Below are 21,263 nucleotides of genomic sequence, written 5' to 3' on the forward strand. Positions count from 1 at the left end.
TTCTCCCAGCTAGCTGGGGCCTATGAACTATTTAAGTATAGACAGAAGTTGTTTGTGTTTATAAATACACACTACCTTATAAGATAAACAGAAGGATTCCTGTTGTTTTGTGCATCTTAAAAGCGAACTGCATGGGAATCAATCTTTTAGAAAAGTAGATATTTAAGCACAGAGGTCTGAATGACTACTCAAAATAGGAAACAGCTGGGCAGACAAGCGGTCAACAAGGATACCCTTTTCTACGGTTGTTTTACTAAATAATACTAATTAACTCTCCCTTGGAACTAAGTGTGATCATAACTATACAAAGTTAAAAAGTATTTTCTCACCCTGTGATTGGATTGGGGATATGTGGAGTAAATGAAGTCAAAGAGAACTACACTATAATTGATAAATATTTATGGAAGGTCACATTACTTTATTAATATAGGTTTCCACAGCTTTCAGAGATTATACTATCATCAATTTAAATTGAATTGGTTAAAAAAAACTTTAAACAGATGAAAGACAAGACTCCATCTTATAGGTCACCCTATGCGTTGAAAATAGCCTAAAAAGACACTGATTTAATCTTTAAGAAAATAATTTTCAAAGTGTATTCATATATAATGGGATCTCTTATAGATTCTAAGCTATTTTCATTAGGAAGGCTTTGTTCTACATAAAAATTCATCACATATCAGATATAGAGTAGTGAATATTCCATAGAAAAACACAAGTAAAAGAAAATTCAACCATAAAAAAAAATTATTTTCTGCATTTGTTTTTGATTGATTATTCACTCTTATCGAATATTGAACTTTCTTTTAACATTTGAACAGATACTTTTAAAACTCATTTTAGTTTCATCATTTCATATATGACATCAAAATGTCATTGTCAGAAACAATACATTTGTGTTTAAATTTATTCTGCAAAACAAGTTGATATGCTTAACTTGGACATTAAAAGTAGTAAAAAAAAAAAAGCCCATTGTGGGGAGACGTATTTTTCTGAGTGTAAATGAAAGAAATTGTTGCTGTCTTAATGTTTTGTTGATTTTTATGAATTTATCAGAAGAAATTACTTCTGTATATAGTATCTGACCATTTTTAAACTGTCTAATAATTTAATTTATACCACAGGAATGACTTTGCATAGTTCTGGAAATTCCTCATCCCAAGTACCCTTAAAAGAAAATGGTAGGTTTACAAAATGTTTTTCCCCTCATTTCCATCATAATTTTTCTCTTGTACCTTGTAAGATAGTCATGGGCCTACTAATAAAGAGCTTTCAGTTCCATGTCAAGGATTTTAGGCCTTACATTGGAGTCAAAAGAGAGTTGTGGTTTTCAGCATCTCAGTGATGTGATGGGACCTGTAATTTAGACTAATGTTGATGAACTAGAGAAATGACAAATTCGAGATAAGGACACTAATTGGGGAGCTAAGGTAGCTTAGGTGGGAGATCATTTTGATTGAAAAGAGTTTTAACTGAGGGATGCTTCAACTGAATCTTGAAATAAAAGGAGTATTTATTCAGGCAGAATGGTGTGGATAAGTATTCCAGACCAAGGGCATAGTGTGATCAAAGACATGCAGACATGTGAGAAGATAACAGATTCAGGGAGATGTAAGAATCTCAGTATGGAGGTATGCTGGGGCCAGAGTGAAGGTCAAAAACTAAATGGCGACCAGCTTTGAGTCCTATCATAAACCTTTTGGGAAGAATTTGAAGACTTTAAATGTTGAGATTACTAGTTTAGAAAGAATCTAAGAAGAAACAAAATTGTAGGAAAAAAACTTTGTGCAATGACTTGAAGGTCAGTGGGTTCACAATTTTTATAATTTAGGTTACAAAATACTTTCATGTACATTATTTGATTTTTCTAACAACCTTCATGGGTATAAAGAATATTATTATCACTATGTATATACTACTTTCCTCCAAAAATGTTTAAGTTTTACCCTCAAATTCTTAAAGTTGAAATAATCAGAAGCCTGATGAGAAGGAAGAAAATATGCTGATCACAAGTATTAAGATAGTTAAACTTGATGAAGCTTTAAGTTTAGTTCTCATTTTCCTGAGAGCCAAGGCAAAAATGAAGGCATGAAAATTAGTTGAACCATATGAAACCGTTGTTTTTGTAGGTCAAAACTGTCAGACATCAGTAAGCTATTTTGTATAATTCTCATTCTCTGATAGAAATACACATACCAATTCTTCAAGAGAGGAACATTTTTCTTGGAAGCAAAATTGTGTCCAAAAGTAAATCTTTTTACTTCTATAATATCTTAAATACTCATAGCAAATGAAAGATTTTTTCATCTCCAATTTTTTAATGTATTAATCCTTAAAAAATCTGAGGGCATACCATTAAAGAAAAAGTCAATTTATACTTAGACCTAAGTTACTAAGACCTTGTTATATAGCTTTTTGATGACCAAATGTCTTACATGGACTGAAGTTAGAATACCTCTGTACCTAAAATAGGTCAGTTATTAACATGTCCATAACGGTCGTACTTACTGACTGACAGTTATTTAGTGCTTACTATGTGCCAAACACTGTTCTAAGCACATTATGTTTCTCTCTCAATCCCCACAACAATCCTATGAGCCAGAACTAATGTTATTTCCTTTTCACCACTGAGAAGCCAAAACACAGAAAGGTAGAGTTGCACAGTAGGTCATGGAGCTGGCAAAAGCTGGGGCCATGATTTGAATGCAGGATGTCTGTTTCCAGAGCCTATGCTCTAATCCACTCTTTAGACTGTCTCCTAGTATAATAATGCCTAATTATTTTTAGGTATTATTTCTCCCAGATAAACTTCTGAAATAAGCTGGATAATAATCTATTCAAGGATGAGAGCCTGAAATGTGTTTTTACCTAGGTTCTAACGGAAAAGAATATGAATTTACATTGGGTACCAGATGAACATCATGTGCAGGGTAGGGTCTGTGTTTAAACCTCCAAGCACTCTTCTTCCCACCTGCCCCCTACAGAGGGGCCAACCCACCTTCCCATGGAGGTGTTCCCCAGTTGGCTTATAGACAAGTTTATATTTTCTTCAAAATTCTCCTTCAATCTGTCCAAGTAGCCCTGAATTAGTGCTTTGTTGAGAATTGAGTTTTGACATAATAGAGCATGGCAAACATGTTTTTCCACATAAGGTAACTGAAGATTAAAAAGTTAAATTACTTGCCCGTTGGTCAAATATAGGACTTTTTATTCTAATTTCAGTGTTTTTTGTTGCTGAACAAGATTATTAAGAGAAAATTAGAAATGAGCATTAGTTAATACTGAATTATTTATCACTTAATACAAGGACCAATGAATAAAATTCAGTCTTAATCTTTTACAACTTTCAGAGACCCATAAAGAGTGTGAAACTTAGAAGATAAAAGAAGAAAGGCAGGAGTCTTCCAATCTCATGAAACAAATATGGAAAGGATTCCAATCCTTTGATTAATTGTGATTTCCAAAAAGAAATAAAGGTTGCTTACCCTTTCAAAAAATGGCACATCTTATAACAGTTCTTTTTTTCTTTTTTTCTTTTTTTTAAATTATAGTTGATTTACAATATTATATTAGCTTCCAGTGTTCAACATAGTGATTCAGTATTTTATACTCCATTAAAAGTTACAGTGGGGCTTCCCTGGTGGCACAGTGGTTGAGAGTCTGCCTGCCAATGCAGGGGACACGGGTTCGAGCCCTGGTCTGGGAGGATCCCACATGCCGCGGAGCGGCTGGGCCCGTGAGCCACAGTTGCTGGGCCTGCGCGTCTGGAGCCTGTGCTCCGCAACGGGAAGAGGCTGCGATAGTGAGAGGCCCGCGAACCGCGATGAAGAGTGGCCCCCGCTTGCCACAACTGGAGAAAGCCCTCGCACAGAAGCGAAGACCCAACACAGCCATAAATAAATAAATAAATAAATAAATAATTAAAAAAAAAAAAAGTTACAGTGGCTATAATTCCCTGCGCTGTACAGTATATCCTTTTTGCTTATCTATTTTATACATGGTAGTTTATATCTCTTAATCCCATACCCCTATCTTGACCCTCCCCACTTCTGTCTCCCCACTGGTGACTAGTGGTTTGTTTTCTATATCTATGAGTCTGTTTCTGTTTTGCTATAGACATTTCTTTGTTTTATTTTTTAGATTCCACGTATAACTGACATCATACGGTATTTGTATTTTCTGTCAGACTTATTTCGCTAAGCACAATATTCTCTAGGCCCATCCAAGTTGCTGCAAATGGCAGAATTACATTCTTTTTTTATGGCTGACCAATATTGCACTGTATATAGGTATATATACCACATCTTCTTTATCCATTCATCTGTTGATGGACAGTTGGGTTGCTTCTGTATCTTAGATACTTGTAAATAGTGTTGCTGTGAACCTTGGGGTGCATGTATATTTTTGAATTAGTGGTTTTGTTTTTTCTGGATATATACCCAGTAGTGGAATTGCTGGGTCATATGGTAGTTCTGTTTTTAGTTTTTTGAGAAACATCCATACTGTTTTCCATAGTGGCTGCACCATTTTACATTCCCACCAACAGTGTACAAGGATTCCCTTTTCGCCACACTCTCAACAACATTTATTATTTGTAGACTTTTTGATTGTAGGTAGCCATTCTGACAGATGTGAGGTGATAGCTCGTTGTGGTTTTAATTTGCATTTCTGATGATTACTGATTTCAAGCATCTTTTCATGTGCCTGTTGACCATTTGTATGTCTTCTTTGGAAAAATGTCTATTTAGATCTTCTGCCCATGTTTTTTATTTGGTTGTTTTTTTTTTAATATTGAATTGTATGTGTTATTTATTTATTTTGGCTATTACCCCTGTTGGTCATATCATTTGCAAATATTTTCTCCCATTCAGTAGGTTGTCTTTTCATTTTGTCAATGGTTTCCTTTGCTTTGCAAAAGTTTTTAAGTTTAATTAGGTCCTATTTGTTTATTTTGGCTTTTATTTCTTCTGCCTTAGGAGGCAGATCCAAAAAAATATTGCTACAATTTATGTCAAAGTATGTTCTGCCTATGTTCTCATCTAGGAGTTTTATGGTTTCCAGGTCTTACATTTAGGTATTTGATTCATTTGGGGTTTATTTTTGTATATGGTATGAGGAAATGTTCTAATCTCATTCTTCTACATGTAGCATTCCAGTTTTTTCAGCAACACTTATTGAAGAGACTTGTCTTTTCTCAATTGTATATTCTTGCCTCTTTTGCCATAGAGTAATTGATCATAGGTGCATGGGTTTATTTCTAGGTTCTCTATTCTGTTCCATTGATCTATGTGTCTGCTTTTGTGCCAGTATCATGGTATTTTGATTACTGTAGCTTTGTAGTATAATCTGAAGTCTGGGAAGATGATGTCTCCAGCTTTGTTATTTTTTCTCAAAATTGCTTTGGCAATTCAGGGTCTTTTGTGGTTCCATATAAATTCTAGGATTATTTCTTCTAGTTCTGTGAAAAATGTCATGGGTATTTTGCTACGGATTTCATTAAATCTGTAAAGTGCTTTGGGTAGTATGGCCATTTTAACAATATTAATTCTTCCAATCCAAGAGCACGGGATATCTTTCCATTTCTTTGTATCATCTTCAGTTTCCTTTATCAGTGTTTTATAGTTTCAGAGTGTAGGTCGTTCACCTCCTTGGTTAAGTTTGTTCCTAGTTTATTCTTTTTGATTTGATTTTAAACAGAATTTTTTGTTTGTTTGGTTTTTGGGGTTTTTTTATTTTAACTTTATCTTTCTGATAGTTCATTATTAGAGTATAGAAAAGCAACCGATTTCTGTATATTAATCTTCTGTCCTGCAACTTTACTGAATTCATTTATTAGTTTTTTGGTGGAGACTTTAGGATTTTCTATTTAAAGTATCATGTCATCTGCAAATAGTGACAGTTTTACTTCTTCCCTTCCAATATATAGATGCCTTTTATTTCTTTTTTCTCTGATTGTTGTGGCTAGGACATCATTGCTATGTTGAATAGAAGTGGCAAGAGTGGTCATCCTTGTCTTGTTCCTGAATTTACAGGAAAGGCTTTCAGCTTTTCACTGTTGAGTATGATGTTAGCTGTGAGTTTGTCATAACTGACTTTTATTATGTTGAGATATGTTCCCTCTATACCAAATTTGATGAGAGTTTTTATCATGAAAGGATGTTGAATTTTGTCAAATGCTTTTTCTGTGTCTATTGAGATGATCTTGTGAATTTTATCCTTCCTTCTGCTAATGTGGTGTGTCACATTGATTGATTCGTGAAAGTTGAACAATCCCTGTGTCCCTGGAATAAATCCAACTTGATCATGATGCACAGTCCTTTTTATATATTGTTGCATTTGGTTTGCTAATATTTTGTTGAGGATTTTTGCATCTGTATTGGATGCAAATGGTATAATGGATGGTGGCCTCATAGAATGAATTTGGGAGTGTTCTGTCCTCTTTAATTTTGGGGAATAGTATAGGTATAATTTCTTCTTTATATGTTTGGTAGAATTTCCCTGATAACTGTCCAGTCCTGAACGTTTGTTTGCTGGGAGGTATTTTGTTGTTGTTGTTGTTGTTGTTGTTTTAATTATAAATTCAGTTTTACTACTACTGATCAATGTGTTCAATTTATCCACTTCTTCTTGACTCAGTCTTGGCAGGCTGTATGTTTCTAGAAGTTTGTCCATTTCTTCTAGGTTGTCCAGTTTGTTGGCATGTAACTGTATTATTCTCTTACGATTTTTTGTATCTCTGTGGTATTGGTTGTAATTTCTCCTCTTTCATTTCTTATTTTGTTTATTGGTTCTTCTCTCTTTTCTTCTTGGTTAGCCTGGCTAAAGGTTTTTTGTTTTTTTTTTTGTAACATCTTTATTGGAGTATAATTGCTTTGCAATGTTGTGTTACTTTCTGCTGTATAACAAATTGAACCAGCTATATGTATACATATATCCCCATATCACCTCCCTCTTGCGTCTCCCTCCCACCCTCCCTATCCCACCCCTCTAGGTGGTCACAAAACACCAAGCTGATCTCCCTGTGCTATGCAGCTGCTTCCCACTAGCTATCTATTTTACATTCGGTAGTGTATGTATGTGCATGCTACTCTCACACTTCATCCCAGCTTACCCTTCCCCCTTCCCGTGTTCTCAAGTGCATTCTCTACGTCTGCGTCTTTATTCCTGTCCTGCCCCTAGGTTCATCAGAACCATTTTTTTTGTTTTTAAGATTCCATATATATGTGTTAGCATATGGTATTTGTTTTTCTCTTTCTGATTTACTTCACTCTGTATGACAGACTCTAGGTCCATCCACCTCACTACAATTAGTTCAAATTCGTTTCTTTTTATGGCTGAGAAATATTCCATTGTATATATATGCCACATCTTCTTTATCCATTCGTCTGTCGATGGACACTTAGGTTGCTTCAATGTCCTGGCTTTTGTAAATAGTTCTGCAATGAACATTGTACATGACTCTTTTTTTTTTTCTTTCTTTCTTTTCTTTTTCTTCTTTTTATTGGCTGCGTTGGGTCTTCGTTGCTGCGCGCAGGTTTTCTCTAGTTGCGGTGAGCAGGGACTACTCTTTGTTGCAGTGCGCGGGCTTCTCATTGCAGTGGCTTGTCTTTGTTGTGGAGCATGGGCTCTAGGCACACAGGCTTCAGTAGTTGTGGTACATGGGCTCAGTAGTTGTGGGTCGCGGGCTCTAGAGCACAGGCTCAGTAGTTGTGGCACATGGGCTTAGTTGCTCCATGGCATGTGGGATCTTCCTGGACCAGGGCTCAAACCTGTATCCCCTGCATTGGCAGGCAGATTCTTAATGACTGTGCCACCAGGGAAGTCCCAACATGACTATTTTTGAATTATGGTTTTCTCAGGGTGTATGCCCATTAGTGGGATAGCTGGGTCATATAGTAGTTCTATTTTTGGTTTTTTAAGGAACCTCCATACTGTTCTCCATAGTCACTGTATCAATTTATATTCCCACCAACAGTGCAAGAGGGTTCCCTTTTCTCCACACCCTCTCCAGCATTTATTGTTTGTAGATTTTTTTTTTTTAATTTTTATTTATTTATGGCTGTGTTGGGTCCTCGTTTCTGTGTGAGGGCTTTCTCCAGTTGTGGCAAGCGGGGGCCACTCTTCATCGTGGTGCACAGGCCTCTCACTATCGTGGCCTCTCTTCTTGCAGAGCACAGGCTCCAGACGCGCAGGCTCAGCAATCGTGGCTCACGGGCCCAGCTGCTCCGCAGCATGTGGGATCTTCCCAGACCAGGGCTCGAACCCGTGTCCCCTGCATTGGCAGGCAGACTCCCAACCACTGTGCCACCAGGGAAGCCCTGTTTGTAGATTTTTTGATGATGGCCATTCTGACTGGTTTGAGGTGATACCTCACTGTAGTTTTGATTTGCACTTCTCTAATGATTAGTGATGTTGAGCATCCTTTCATGTGTTTTGTTGGCAATATGTATGTCTTCTTTGGAGAAATGTCTGTTTAGGTCTTCTGCCCAGTTTTGGATTGGGATGTTTGTTTTTTTTTTTAATTGAGCTGCATGAGCTGCTTGTATATTTTGGAGATTAATCCTTTGTCAGTTGCATCGTTTGCAAATATTTTCTCCCATTCTGAAGGTTGTCTTTTAATCTTTTTTATGGTTTCCTTTGCTGTGCAAAAGCTTTTAAGTTTCATTAGGTCCCATTTGTTTATTTTTGTTTTTATTTCCATTACTCTAGGAGGTGGGTCAAAAAGGATCTTGCTGTGGTTTATGTCATAGAGTGTTCTGCCTATGTTTTCTTCTGAGAGTTTTATAGTGTCAGGCCTTACATTTAGGTCCTTAATCCATTTTGAGTTTATTTTTGTATATGGTGTTAGGGAGTGTTCTAATTTCATACTTTTACATGTACCTGTCCAGTTTTCCCAGCACCACTTATTGAAGAGACTGTCTTTATTCCATTGTATATTCCTGCCTCCTTTATCAAAGATAAGGTGACCATATGTGCATGGGTTTATCTCTGGGCTTTCTATCCTGTTCCATTGATCTATATTTCTCTTTTTGTGCCAGTACCGTACTGTCTTGACTACTGTAGCTTTCTACTATAGTCTGAAGTCAGGGAGCCTGATTCCTCCAGCTCCATTTTTCTTTCTGAGGATTACTTTGGCTATTCGGGGTCTTTTGTGTTTCCATACAAATTGTGAAATTTTTTCTTCTGGTTCTCTGAAAAATGCCAGTGGTAGTTTGATAGGGATTGCATTGACTGTAAATTGCTTTGGGTAGTATAGTCATTTTCACAATGCTGATTCTTCCAGTCCAAGAACATGGTATATCTCTCCATCTGTTGGTGTCATCTTTAATTTCTTTCATTAGTGTCTTATAGTTTTCTGCATACAGGTCTTTTGTCTCCCTAGGTAGGTTTATTCCTAGGTATTTTATTCTTTTAGTTGCAGTGGTAAATGGGAGTGTTTCCTTAATTTCTCTTTCAGATTTTTCATCATTACTGCATAGGAATGTAAGAGATTTCCGTGCATTAATTTTGTATCCTGCTACTTTACCAAATTCATTGATTAGCTCTAGTGGTTTTCTGGTAGCATCCTTAGGATTCTCTATGTATAGTATCATGTCATCTGCAAACAGTGACAGTTTTACTTCTTCTTTTCTGATTTGGATTCCTTTTATTTCTTTTTCTTCTCTGATTGCTGTGGCTAAAAGTTCCAAAACTATGTTGAATAATAGTGGTGAGAGTGAGCAACCTTGTCTTGTTCTGATCTTAGAGGAAATGGTTTCGGTTTTTCACCATTGAGAACGATGTTGGTGGTGGGTTTTTCATATATGGCCTTTATTATGTTGAGGTTAGTTCCCTCTGTGCCTACTTTCTGGAGAGTTTTTATCATAAATGGGTGTTGAATTTTGTCGAAAGCTTTTTCTGCATCTATTAAGATGATCATATGGTTTTTCTCCTTCAATTTGTTAATATGGTGGATCACATTGATTGATTTGCGTATATTAAAGAATCCTTGCATTCCTGGGATAAACCCCACTTGATCATGGTGTATGATCCTTTTAATGAGCTGTTGGATTCTGTTTGCTAGTATTTTGTTGAGGATTTTTGCATCTATGTTCATCAGTGATACTGGCCTGTAGTCTTCTTTTTTTGTGACATCTTTGTCTGGCTTTGGTATCAGGGTGATGGTGACCTTGTAGAATGAGTTTGAGAGTGTTCCTCCCTCTGCTATATTTTGGAAGAGTTTGAGAAGGATAGCTGTTAGCTCTTCTCTAAATGTTTGATAGAATTCACCTGTGAAGCCATCTGGTCCTGGGCTTTTGTTTGTTGGAAGATTTTTAATCACAGTTTCAATTTCAGTGCTTGTGATTATTCTGTTTATATTTTCTATTTCTTCATGGTTCAGTCTCAGAAGGTTGTGCTTTTCTAAGAATTTATCCATTTCTTCCATGTTGTCCATTTTATTGGCCTATAGTTGCTTGTAGTAATCTCTCATGATCCTTTGTATTTCTGCAGTGTCAGTTGTTACTTCTCCTTTTTCATTTCTAATTCTTTTGATTTGAGTCTTCTCCCTTTTTTTCTTGATGAGTCTGGCTAATGGTTTATCAATTTTGTTTATCTTTTCAAAGAACCAGCTTTTAGTTTTATTGATCTTTGCTATCATTTCCTTCATTTCTTTTTCATTTGTTTCTGATCTGATTTTTATGATTTCTTTCCTTCTGCTAACTTTGGGGTTTTTTTGTTCTTCTTTCTCTAATTGCTTTAGGTGTAAGGTTAGGTTGTTTATTTGAGATTTTTCTTGTTTCTTGAGGTAGTATTGTGTTTACTGTAGACTTCCCTCTTAGAACTGCTTTTGCTGCATCTCATAGGGTTTGGGTCATCGTGTTTTCATTGTCATTTGTTTCTAGGTATTTTTTGATTTCCTCTTTGATTTCTTCAGTGATCTCTTCATTATTGAGTAGTGTATTGTTTAGCCTCCATGTGTTTGTATTTTTTACACTTTTTTTCCTGTGATTGATATCTAGTCTCATAGCGTTGTGGTCGGAAAAGATACATGATACAATTTCAATTTTCTTAAATTTACCAAGGCTTAATTTGTGACCCAAGATATGGTCTATCCTGGAGAATGTTCCACGAGCACTTGAGAAGAAAGTGTATTGTGTTGTTTTTGGATGGAATGTCCTATAAATATCAATTAATTCCATATTGTTTAATGTGTCATTTAAAGCTTGTGTTTCCTTATTTATTTTCATTTTGGATGATCTGTCCATTGGTGAAAGTGGGGTGTAAATGTCCCCTACTCTTGTGTTATTGTCAATTTCCCCTCTTACGGTTGTTAATATTTGCCTTAGGTATTGAGGTGCTCGTATGTTGGGTGCATAAATATTTACAATTGTTATATCTTCTTCTTGGATTGATTCCTTAATCATTATGTAGCGTCCTTCTTTGTCTCTTGTAATAGTCTTTATTTTAAAGTACGTTTTGTCTGACACGAGGATTGCTACTCCAGCTTTCTTTTGATTTCCATTTGCATGGAATATCTTTTTCTATCCCCTCACTTTCAGTCTGTATGTGTCCCTTGGTCTGAAGTGTGTCTCTTGTGGACAGCATATATACAGGTCTTGTTTTTGTATCCATTCAGTGAGCCTGTGTCTTTTGGTTGGAGCATTTAATCCATTTACATTTAAGGTAGTTATCAATATGTATGTTCCTATTACCATTTTCTTAATTGTATTGGGTTTGTTTTGTAGCTCCTTTTCTTCTCTTTTGTTTCCTGCCTAGAGAAGTTCCTTTAGCATTTGTTGTAAAGCTGGTTTAATGGTGCTGAATTCTCTTAGCTTTTGCTTGTCTGTAAAGGTTTTAATTTCTCTGAAAATTAAACAAATCAGTTGCAGACAGCAAACCCCAAGTCTACAGTTGCTCCCAAAGTCCACTGTCTCAATATTGGGATGATTCATTGTTTATTCAGGTATTCCACAGATGCAGGGTACATCAAGTTGATTGTGAGGATTTAATTCCCTGCTCCTGAGGCTGCACAGAGAAATTTCCCTTTCTCTTCTTTGTTCGCACAGCTCCTGGGCTTCACCTTTGGTTTGGGGCCCACCTCTGCATGTAGGTCGCCCTCAGGCATCTGTTCCCACCCAGACAGGACAGGGTTAAAGCAGCGGCTGATTAGGGGGCTCTGGCTTACTCATGCCCAGGGGAGGGAGGGGTATGGTAGCTATAATTGGAATGTGGGCCGAGCCTGTGGCAGCAGAGACCAGCATTACACTGCAACAGCCTGAGGTGCACCGTGTGTTCTCCCAGCCAACTTGTCCCTGGATCACAGGACCCTGGCCGTGGCATGTTGCACAGGCTCCCAGGGCTGTGTGGATAGTGACCAGTGCTTGCACACAGGATTCTTGGTGGCTGCAGCAGCAGCGTTAGTGTTTCATGCCTGTCTCTGGGATCTGAGCTGATAGCCATGGCCCATGCCCATCTCTGGAGCTTGTTTAGGCGGTGCTCTGCCTTCTGTGGGCAGACAGGGAAGGAATCCCCTCCAGTCGCGCACCCTGAAACAATGGTTTCTTGCCTCTTTGGCAGCTCCAGCCTCTTTCCCGGACTCCCTCCCCGCTAGCTGTGGCGCACTAGCCCCCTTCAGGCTGTGTTCACACAGCCAACCCCAGTCCTCTCCCTGGGATCTGACCTCCAACGCCTGAGCCTCAGCTCCCAGCCGCCACCTGCTCTGGCGGGTGAGCAGACAAGCCTCTCAGGCTGGTGAATGCTGGTCGGCACTGATCTTCTGTGTGGGAATCTCTCCGCTTTGCCCTCCGCACCCCTGTTGCTGCGCTCTCCTCCGTGGCTCCGAAGCTTCCCACCCCCATCTCCGCCAGTGAAGGGGCTTCCTAGTGTGTGGAAACTTTTCCTCCTTCACAGCTCCCTCCCAGAGGTGCAGGTCCCATCCCTATTCTTTTGTCTCTGTTTTTTCTTTTTTCTTTTGCCCTACCCAGGTATGTGGGGAGTTTCTTGCCTTTTGGTCAGTCTCAGGTCTTCTGCCAGCATTCAGTAGGCGTTCTGTAGGAGTTGTTCCACATGTTGTTGTATTTGTGGGGAGGAAGGTGATCTCCACATCTTACTCCTCCACCATCTTGAAGGTCCTCCTGATGTTGGCTAGAGGTTTATCAGTTTTGTTTATCTTTCAAAAAACTAGCTCTTGGTTTCATTGATCTTTTCTATTGTTTTTTTGGTCTGTATTTTTTTTTAATTTCCTCTCTGATCTTTATTATTTCCTTCCTTCAGCTGACTTTGGGCTTTGTTCTTTTTCTCTTTCCTTTAGTTGGTAGGTTAGTTTGCTTATTTGATATTTTTCTTGTTCTTGAGGAAGGCCTGTATGACTCTAAACTTCCCTCTTAGAACTGCTTTTGCTACATCTCATAATTTTGGAGAATTGTGTTTCCATTTTCATTTGTCTTGAGGTATTTTCTGATTTCCTCTTTGATTTCTTCAATGACCCATTGGTTTTTTCAGTAGCATGTTGTTTAGTCTCCACATGTTTGTTCTTTTCCCATTTTTCTTTCTGTAATTGATTTCTAGTTTCATACCATTGTGGTAGGTCTAAATGCTTGACATAATTTCTGTCATCTTAAATTTGTTGGGACTTGTTTTGTTGGGACTTTATCTATCCTGGAGAATGTTCCATGTGTACTTGAAAAGAATATGTGTTTTGCTGTTTTGGGATGGAATTTCCTGTAGACATCTGTTAAATCCAACTCGCCTGTTGTATCATGTAAGACTACTGTTGGCTTATTGATTTCCTGTCTGGATGATCTGTCCATTGATGTCAGTGGGGTATTAAAGTCCTCCAACCATCCAAGGGGGCTCATGTCCACTTTGCAGGACCCCAGGACTAGAGCACCCAGTCTGCGGCTCTCACCGCTTACTCCCCAAAGCTGGTCTCTGCCCATGTATTTTCCCTTTTCCTCTGAGTCCTCTTCCAGGGGCACAGGTCCTGACCTGATCATTTTTGTTTCCTTCCTACCTGACTACATGTCTTTCTTACAGCCTTGGTTGTACAGGAGTCTTTCTGCCAGTTTCTAGTGAGAATTGTTCCACATGTAGACTTATTTTGATGTATTCATTGGGGTGGGGGTGAATTCCATTTCTTCTTATTCCACCATCGTGATCAACCCCTCTAATATTCCTTATTAAGAGAGTCAAAAAGTAAAAACATTTTATAAATGTGTAGAACTTATGCAAGGCTTGTGTAAATTGGTTTGCAGTTTTTCTTGTTTTATTATAATTCAGGATTACTGTACAATTGAAAAGTAACTTTTAGCTGGATTTGTCACCTTCCTTCCTGTTCAAACCACAAAATGGTGTCAAACACCAAACTCTTAACAAAAACAAAATGCAAAAAGCAAAAAAACTCATGTGAAAAAGCTTATTCTGGTGCAAAGTAACTTGTATGGACAGTTAAGTAAACTTCTTCCCCAATATTAGAACTGATTATTGTCTTTATGAACATTCTTAATTCCTAGTAATAAAATGTTGTATAGAAGATTAGTTTTTAGTCAGATGTCAAGGACCAGTGTAACTTTAAATGCTAGGGGTTTTTTTTTCACCTAAAGTTTAATTAGAATACATAACAAAGTTGAAAATTATAATAAAAAATAAAAGTCCAAAGTGCTCACAAAGGATTCAACAGATATGAGAATTAACCAGAAACAAAAGATAGAGTCAAATAAATTGAGAACTGAAAGGAACTAAAAAGTTTATCTAAACCAAACCTTTCCATTCTATGAATGAGTTAAATGAGTCCCAGAAATGTTATATGGCTCAAGTTCACGCAGCTAATTCATGCTAGCACAGAAATAAAACACCAAATTTCCATTATGATCCTCCTTACCTACCACCGGAGCAGTTAGTGTATTAAGTAATATAACAATGAAAAATACCTCTCTTTGTTTTTATACCAATGTGGTGTCACTGACCCATCATCCCCGAGTTTGAATTGGGTCTTTTTCCCTAGAGTGAGCGATGAATTTATCCAGAGCCTCCTCTGCCTATATAGTCCAGTTCCTCTTAGAATCAGTGGCATGGAGCTGCCTGATAGTTGACAAGGGTGTAGATCTATAACCAAGAAAATGAATTTTTCTTGCAGAAAGATTGTTGACTCACTTAAATTGATTATATGACTTTGCCCTTACCAGAAACATGCTTTTACTAGGAAATTCAAATAGTTTACTCGTAGATGTATCTATCATTAGTATCCACAGTTATTCTAGTTGGGGACTAAATATGTCCACGTGAACCTTGTGAGAGATGAGAAAGGCAACATTGGAACAACAATCTCAAATGCAGAGAGGGTGTACATTTAATTTCTAAATTACACATTTATCAATTATTCTTAAGATATTTCCCAGGTAATCATTATTGGGAATGACACCAGCATGTATTAATTAAAGAAATGGAAATTTCTCTTTGAGCCTCTTTTACACGTTAAAATATCTGCAGAATTTGCTGTGGTCATAAAGTATATTAATGGGAAAAGAAAATTCTTTTAAAGATGTAAAAATATGTATTCCTTGAATATTAATGCTTGTTTCCATACAGTAATTAAAATAGCTCAGAAATGTCTTGGTACTTGAAATATCTAGCTCCTCACTTTCAATGATTCATAAATTCTGCTTAATCCTCATTGAATTCTATATCTTTAAATTTAGTTGGGTTCTTATGTACTATATACCCTCAGATACTTCCTTCTCTTTTTTTTTATTTTTAGCCAATGGGAAAGTATTTTGAACATCTATGTGAATATAATACCAGAAAAATAGAAACTCAACATGTGCACAGTAGTGTCTAGTAACATGTAGGTCTACACCAACATCCTTCCTTCCTCTATCCCCACATTAATAAGTCACTTTATATCAGGGTGGCAGAAGGGAGGGTTCCCTATTAAAAAGAGTAGGTTAGCAAAGCTTCCCTTTCCAAAATAATATTCAGCTCCACCCGACTCAAACCTTGTACTCCAGCCAAGCTGATCTGTGACGTTTTTGCAGAACCTTTTCTGCCTTTTTTCCATCTCAGCTTTTGTTAATGCCTTACTTGTTGTGTATAACCATCTCCCTAATCTACTTATTAAAACTCTACCTCATGTCCTTGAAGTGTTCTTTATTTCTGGCAAGAAGAAACCTCTCCTCTCTTACAGCTCTGACTCATGCCTTCATAATACAACTGTTTCTCTGAAGTCTTAACATTCTATTTATCAGTCAGACTAAATCTTTGCTCTTCTAGCCTGATCTGATTGCGCTTACATTTATTATGCTAGCAGCTTTCATATTATCTCTTTTTATTTTCCCCAATTGCCTAATGTGGGACTTTCACAGGAAAATTATTCAGCAAACATCTGAAAGGTGAAAGTATAATTGAATGAATTAATATTCAAATCTCACTGATGAGTCCTTGAAAACAGAGAGCCTAATCTATTACTTCTAGTTAGGGAAATAAATAACATAAAAATATTGCACATTTTGTGTGTGTGTGGGTCTATACACATATTCCAATATTGTTTACCTGGGAAATGTTTTAATATACATACACACACACACGTACATTTATTAGCCAAATAAGTAACATAAATAACCAATCTTGTTAGTACATATGTTGGAAATGAAAATGAAGAAATGGAATTTTTATTCTTTGAATCAATACCTTTGACTTGTAACAGATACTCCTTAGGAACATTCAGAATATTGATCACTTTTATAATTGAAGGCAGAAACACTCTGTCTAAAGCAAATGGACTCTGTCTTCAGAATGGTGATAAAAGTTTACATTTAATACCTAACATGACCTCATCCCTTATTTGTTTTATTTTATGGGTTCATTCTGTTGTATTTTTTATTTGGTTCTAGCTGAAAATTAGACCTAATTGTCTATTTTAGGCTAAAAGTATCTTGGATACCTAGATAATATTAAGTTAGGCAATAACTAATTCATGAACTTTATGCTTGTTTGTATAAACCAAATAAGGCTCTTCACACCATTGTCCAGTGATCTTTTTTTTTGGAATCTCGTTAATTAATTAGAAATACTGAACTACTACTACTATTGATTATAACTAAGTTTATAACTAAGTTTTGGTCAAAAAGAAACAACAGAATAGGGACGTGTATACTACTGGGAGCTAGCAAACTTGCACTAACTAGTACTTGGTGTTTAAGGGACAAGGTTAATTGACTCCAGAGAGCAAATGGTTGTTATTGTTTTCTGAAATTAATGGAGTTTATTTCTAGAATATGAAGTATCACATTTTCATCATTTAAGCATTAATATATGTTGTGCAACAAAGTTACTATTTATAACATATTAATACAATTTTAAATCCATGGGTAGTCATGTTGGCAGATAATCTCTAGTTTTCAAAAAGCTTCAATATGCTTAAGAATTATGTAGAGGTGAATTTGCAGATTTAGTTTAAACAAATATCTTTCTGAGTGTGTTGAACTCATTTACCACCACGTCACACACAGACCAGTGTAAACTATTAAATTACAGTTGATGTTAAGAAGTGTATTAATTTGCTAGAGCTGCCATAACAAGATCCCACAGATTGGGTGCCTTAAACAACATAAATTTATGTTCTCACAGTTCTGGAGGCTAGAAGTCTGAGATCAAGGTGTCAGCAGCATTGATTTCTTCTGAGACCTCTCTCCTTGGCTTTGTAGGTGGAGCTATTCCTCTTTCTTCACATGGTCTTCCCTCTGTGCACACACACGTCTGTATCCAAATTCCCTCTTCTTATAAGGATATCAGTCATATTGGATTAGGCCACCCTAAAGACCTCATTTTAACTTACCTTTTAAAAACCTATCTCCAAATATGGTTAAATTCTGAGGTACTAGGAGTTAGGGTTTCAACATGTTTATTTGGAGGAAAGGGAGGAGCAACACATTTCAGCCCATAACAAGAAGTGTGTGTATGTGTGTGTGTTTTCACATGCTCTGATTATTAAGTAAATGAAGTAATTTTATTAAGATGACAATTAAGTGGTATATTTATTGGTTTTATTTAGGAGATATTTGTGAATGATCAGCTTACTTTAAAAAAAAAACCCAAGTAGAAATAAGAAAAAGTAAATTTTAGTTCTGATGCCAACATTCACTCAATGTATTTAGCTAGCATTTATCAAGTACTTAAGGCATTTTGCTGGCCAGTGATACTAGCTGATAATGTTGAGCAAGTCATGAACTATTATTCCTCATCTGCAAAACAATGATTAGAAATCTCTTTGCTTACCTCATGAGATTGTTCCACAAATAAAATAAGAAACGGAAGTCCTTTGAGAATGTGCCAGCCAAGTCCTTATTAATGGGATTTAAAAGAATAAATCCTGTTTCTTCGTGTTGCTCTTTTAGCCTAGAACTTACATGAATGTTTTACACATTATAAGTAGGAATGCCAACCACTTATTAGTGGGAAATTCTTAACATATTGAGCATTATCAAATTCAGGAAGTCAGCTGTCATGTAACAGAAAGACATGAAGTCTGACAACCTAAGTTTAAGGTTCACCTCTTGCCTGTACTAGCTGAGTAAACCTGCTCAAATCATTTAACCTCTTGAGATCTATTTATGCATTTGTAACTGAAATATATCAATACTTATTTCACAGGGAACCATTTATAAGGAATAAATGTGATAACATAATCATTTGGTAAACTATAACTCACTATCAACATATAAGATAATGGTATATTATTTAAAATATGATTTTAAAGTGACTGAGCAATCTGTTAGTGAGCTTTATTTAAATTAGAACAAGCAGTCTCAATACCCAAGCATGTTATGTTTATTTTATCTTAAAATTGTACATTTCCAATAGATGTGCTACACAAAAGATGGAGCATGGTATCTTCACCAGAAAGGGAGATCACCCTGGTTAACCTGAAAAAAGATACAAAGTATGGCTTAGGTAAGTCACTGAGATTCTTAAAGATCTGTGAAATTCAAAGAGAAAAAGTCAGTTGCATAGCATTGGCATTGAGGCCCCAGCCCACTTCTGCCTACCTGCATCCCCTTTACCCCAACCTGCCCAGTCAGGAAATGTCAAAGATGAAATGCTTACAAGCAATATTTCCACCAAATTTAAGTCCCATCTCACATGTGTTACCTATTAAATCATATTTGATATGAGACTCTACACTTCTATTTGTCACGCAGGCTCACCATTAGTCCTTGAAAGCACCAGTATCATGAAGATCCTTTTATTTTTATTTCTATTTATTTTTTATTGAGATATAGTTGATTTATAATATCATATAAGTTTCAGGTGTACAACATAGTGATTCACAACTTTTAAAGGTTATACTCCATTTATAGTTATTATAAAATATTGGCTATATTCCTGTGCTATATAATATATTCTTGTAGCTTATTTATTTTATACATAGTAGTTTGTACCTCTTAATCCCCTACCCCTATCTTGCCCCTCCCCATGAAGATCTTTTTAAAATGTGCTGTTTCACAGGATTTCAAATTATTGGTGGAGAAAAGATGGGAAGACTGGATCTAGGTATATTTATTAGTTCAATCACCCCTGGAGGACCAGCTGACTTGGATGGATGCTTAAAGCCAGGTATTTATTTTTAGGTAATTTAGGTAATTTCCTAAGTACTTAACTGACAGGCATGAATTTGCACAGATGGCAAAAGTAGAACTTGGGCAAAACAAAAATAATGAGGGGCAGGTAACATTTCTAAGATTTAGCATGAATTTCTCTTTGATATAGAAAATATTGGATTGTCTATTTTTACAGGAGACCGTTTGATATCTGTGAATAGTGTGAGTCTGGAGGGGGTCAGCCACCATGCTGCAAATGAAATTTTGCAAAATGCACCTGAAGACGTGACACTTGTTATCTCTCAGCCAAAAGAGAAGATATCCAAAGGTAATGTTGTGAATGTCTCTTAGCTGTGTGTTCTGTTTCATTTTCCACAAAAATTTCAATACCTTGAACAATAAATTAGATTTAAACTTATTTCCTTTCTGGAAATTTAATATGTGTAGTTCTGATTGCTTTAATTTTATGCATCAGTATAACTTTTTCATTCATCACTTCTAAGATTTTCTATCTTATTCCTCTTTAGTAATACATGCATAAAAATGGATTTGTTGTGCAAAATCAATATCACTTAATTAAATTCTGAGTACTCGGTGTGTTCCATCACTTCTTAGGCCAAATCAGAAATAAAATTCTTAATCATTGCCTAATTAATATAGTTATATAACAGTTACCTATGAATTCCTGTCGTGAACCCGATTATAAAAGGAAAAGGATACCAACACACCAGAAATGTAGAAGCAAGACCATATCATTTTGTCTCATAATCCCTGCCATTAGCATGCTGTGACAAAAAAGGCACTTGACAAAGATCAGATGACTTGAGTTCAAGCCATACCTGAGCCACTTATTAGCTGTATGACTTAAGTCCTCTTGAGCTATGGTTGCTTTTTTTTCTTTAAAGCGGACACAGTGACCTGGCCCTGCCTTGTCTGTCTTGCACAGAGTGGTCACGAGGATCCAGTGGTGGGGCAGTGTTAGAAAGCAGCACACATAGCACGTGCAGTGAGCAGTGGGAAGGGCTCAGAGTTCAGGGGCAGATTCTGTCTCACTGCTTAACACTGTATACTTCTTACTGACTTTTAGGAGTTCTTTGTATATTATTTAAGTTTTCCTTGATTTCGCTTGCCATGTAAGACTTTTCATTTCTAATAAACTTGCATCTGTAATTCTTTTACGCATGTCACCTGTGGATTGTGTCTTAGGAAAGCTTTCCTAAGTGGCTTTTTGAAAGAACTATGTATGTAAGGAATTTGGAGTTGCCTTCCTTGATAATTACTTGGAGTCCAAAAAATGCAGTCTGATAGGACGATATAAAACAAGTAAATATATAACCATTAAATAAGGATCAAGGATTTTTGGAGACTCAAGTTATCTCTAGTTAGGGAATTGAGAAAGTCTTCACAGGGGAGACTCACTAGAAATAGGTCTTGGAGAATGGAAATGAGGAGTTAAGGCAAAGGGGGTCCATGTTTCCATAGAAGCTGCGGAAAGAAAGACCCAAAGAGGAAACAAAGGAAACAGAAAGCATCTGCTACATTTGTTGAGTCCTTGTCATGGTTCCAAGCCCTGGCTCAGGTGTCGTACATGTGTTATCCTGTATAAAATCCTCCCAACAATCACCAGGGAACATTGTGCATGTATGTAAGCACAAACATGTGTCACTAACCTGTTATCCTCATTGACGA

General features: G+C 36.6%; 1 protein-coding gene across 12 annotated transcripts in view; it reads left to right on the forward strand.

The window, feature by feature from the left end:
* The window catches only part of PTPN13 (protein tyrosine phosphatase non-receptor type 13), a 226,512-nt gene that overhangs the window by 151,046 nt on the left and 54,203 nt on the right, over positions 1 to 21,263 (forward strand). For 10 of the 12 annotated variants that reach the window (XM_061192478.1, XM_061192479.1, XM_061192482.1 and 7 more), the window contains 4 exons: positions 1,125 to 1,181; positions 18,838 to 18,927; positions 19,483 to 19,590; positions 19,771 to 19,902. In XM_061192478.1, coding sequence (XP_061048461.1) covers positions 1,125 to 1,181; positions 18,838 to 18,927; positions 19,483 to 19,590; positions 19,771 to 19,902 — 387 coding nt within the window. The remainder of the gene's footprint in view (positions 1 to 1,124; positions 1,182 to 18,837; positions 18,928 to 19,482; positions 19,591 to 19,770; positions 19,903 to 21,263) is intronic. The other 2 variants (XM_061192480.1, XM_061192481.1) reach the window with 1 other exon arrangement.

Source organism: Eubalaena glacialis, chromosome 5 (genome assembly GCF_028564815.1).
Source record: "Eubalaena glacialis isolate mEubGla1 chromosome 5, mEubGla1.1.hap2.+ XY, whole genome shotgun sequence".
Taxonomy (NCBI): Eukaryota; Metazoa; Chordata; class Mammalia; order Artiodactyla; family Balaenidae; genus Eubalaena; species Eubalaena glacialis.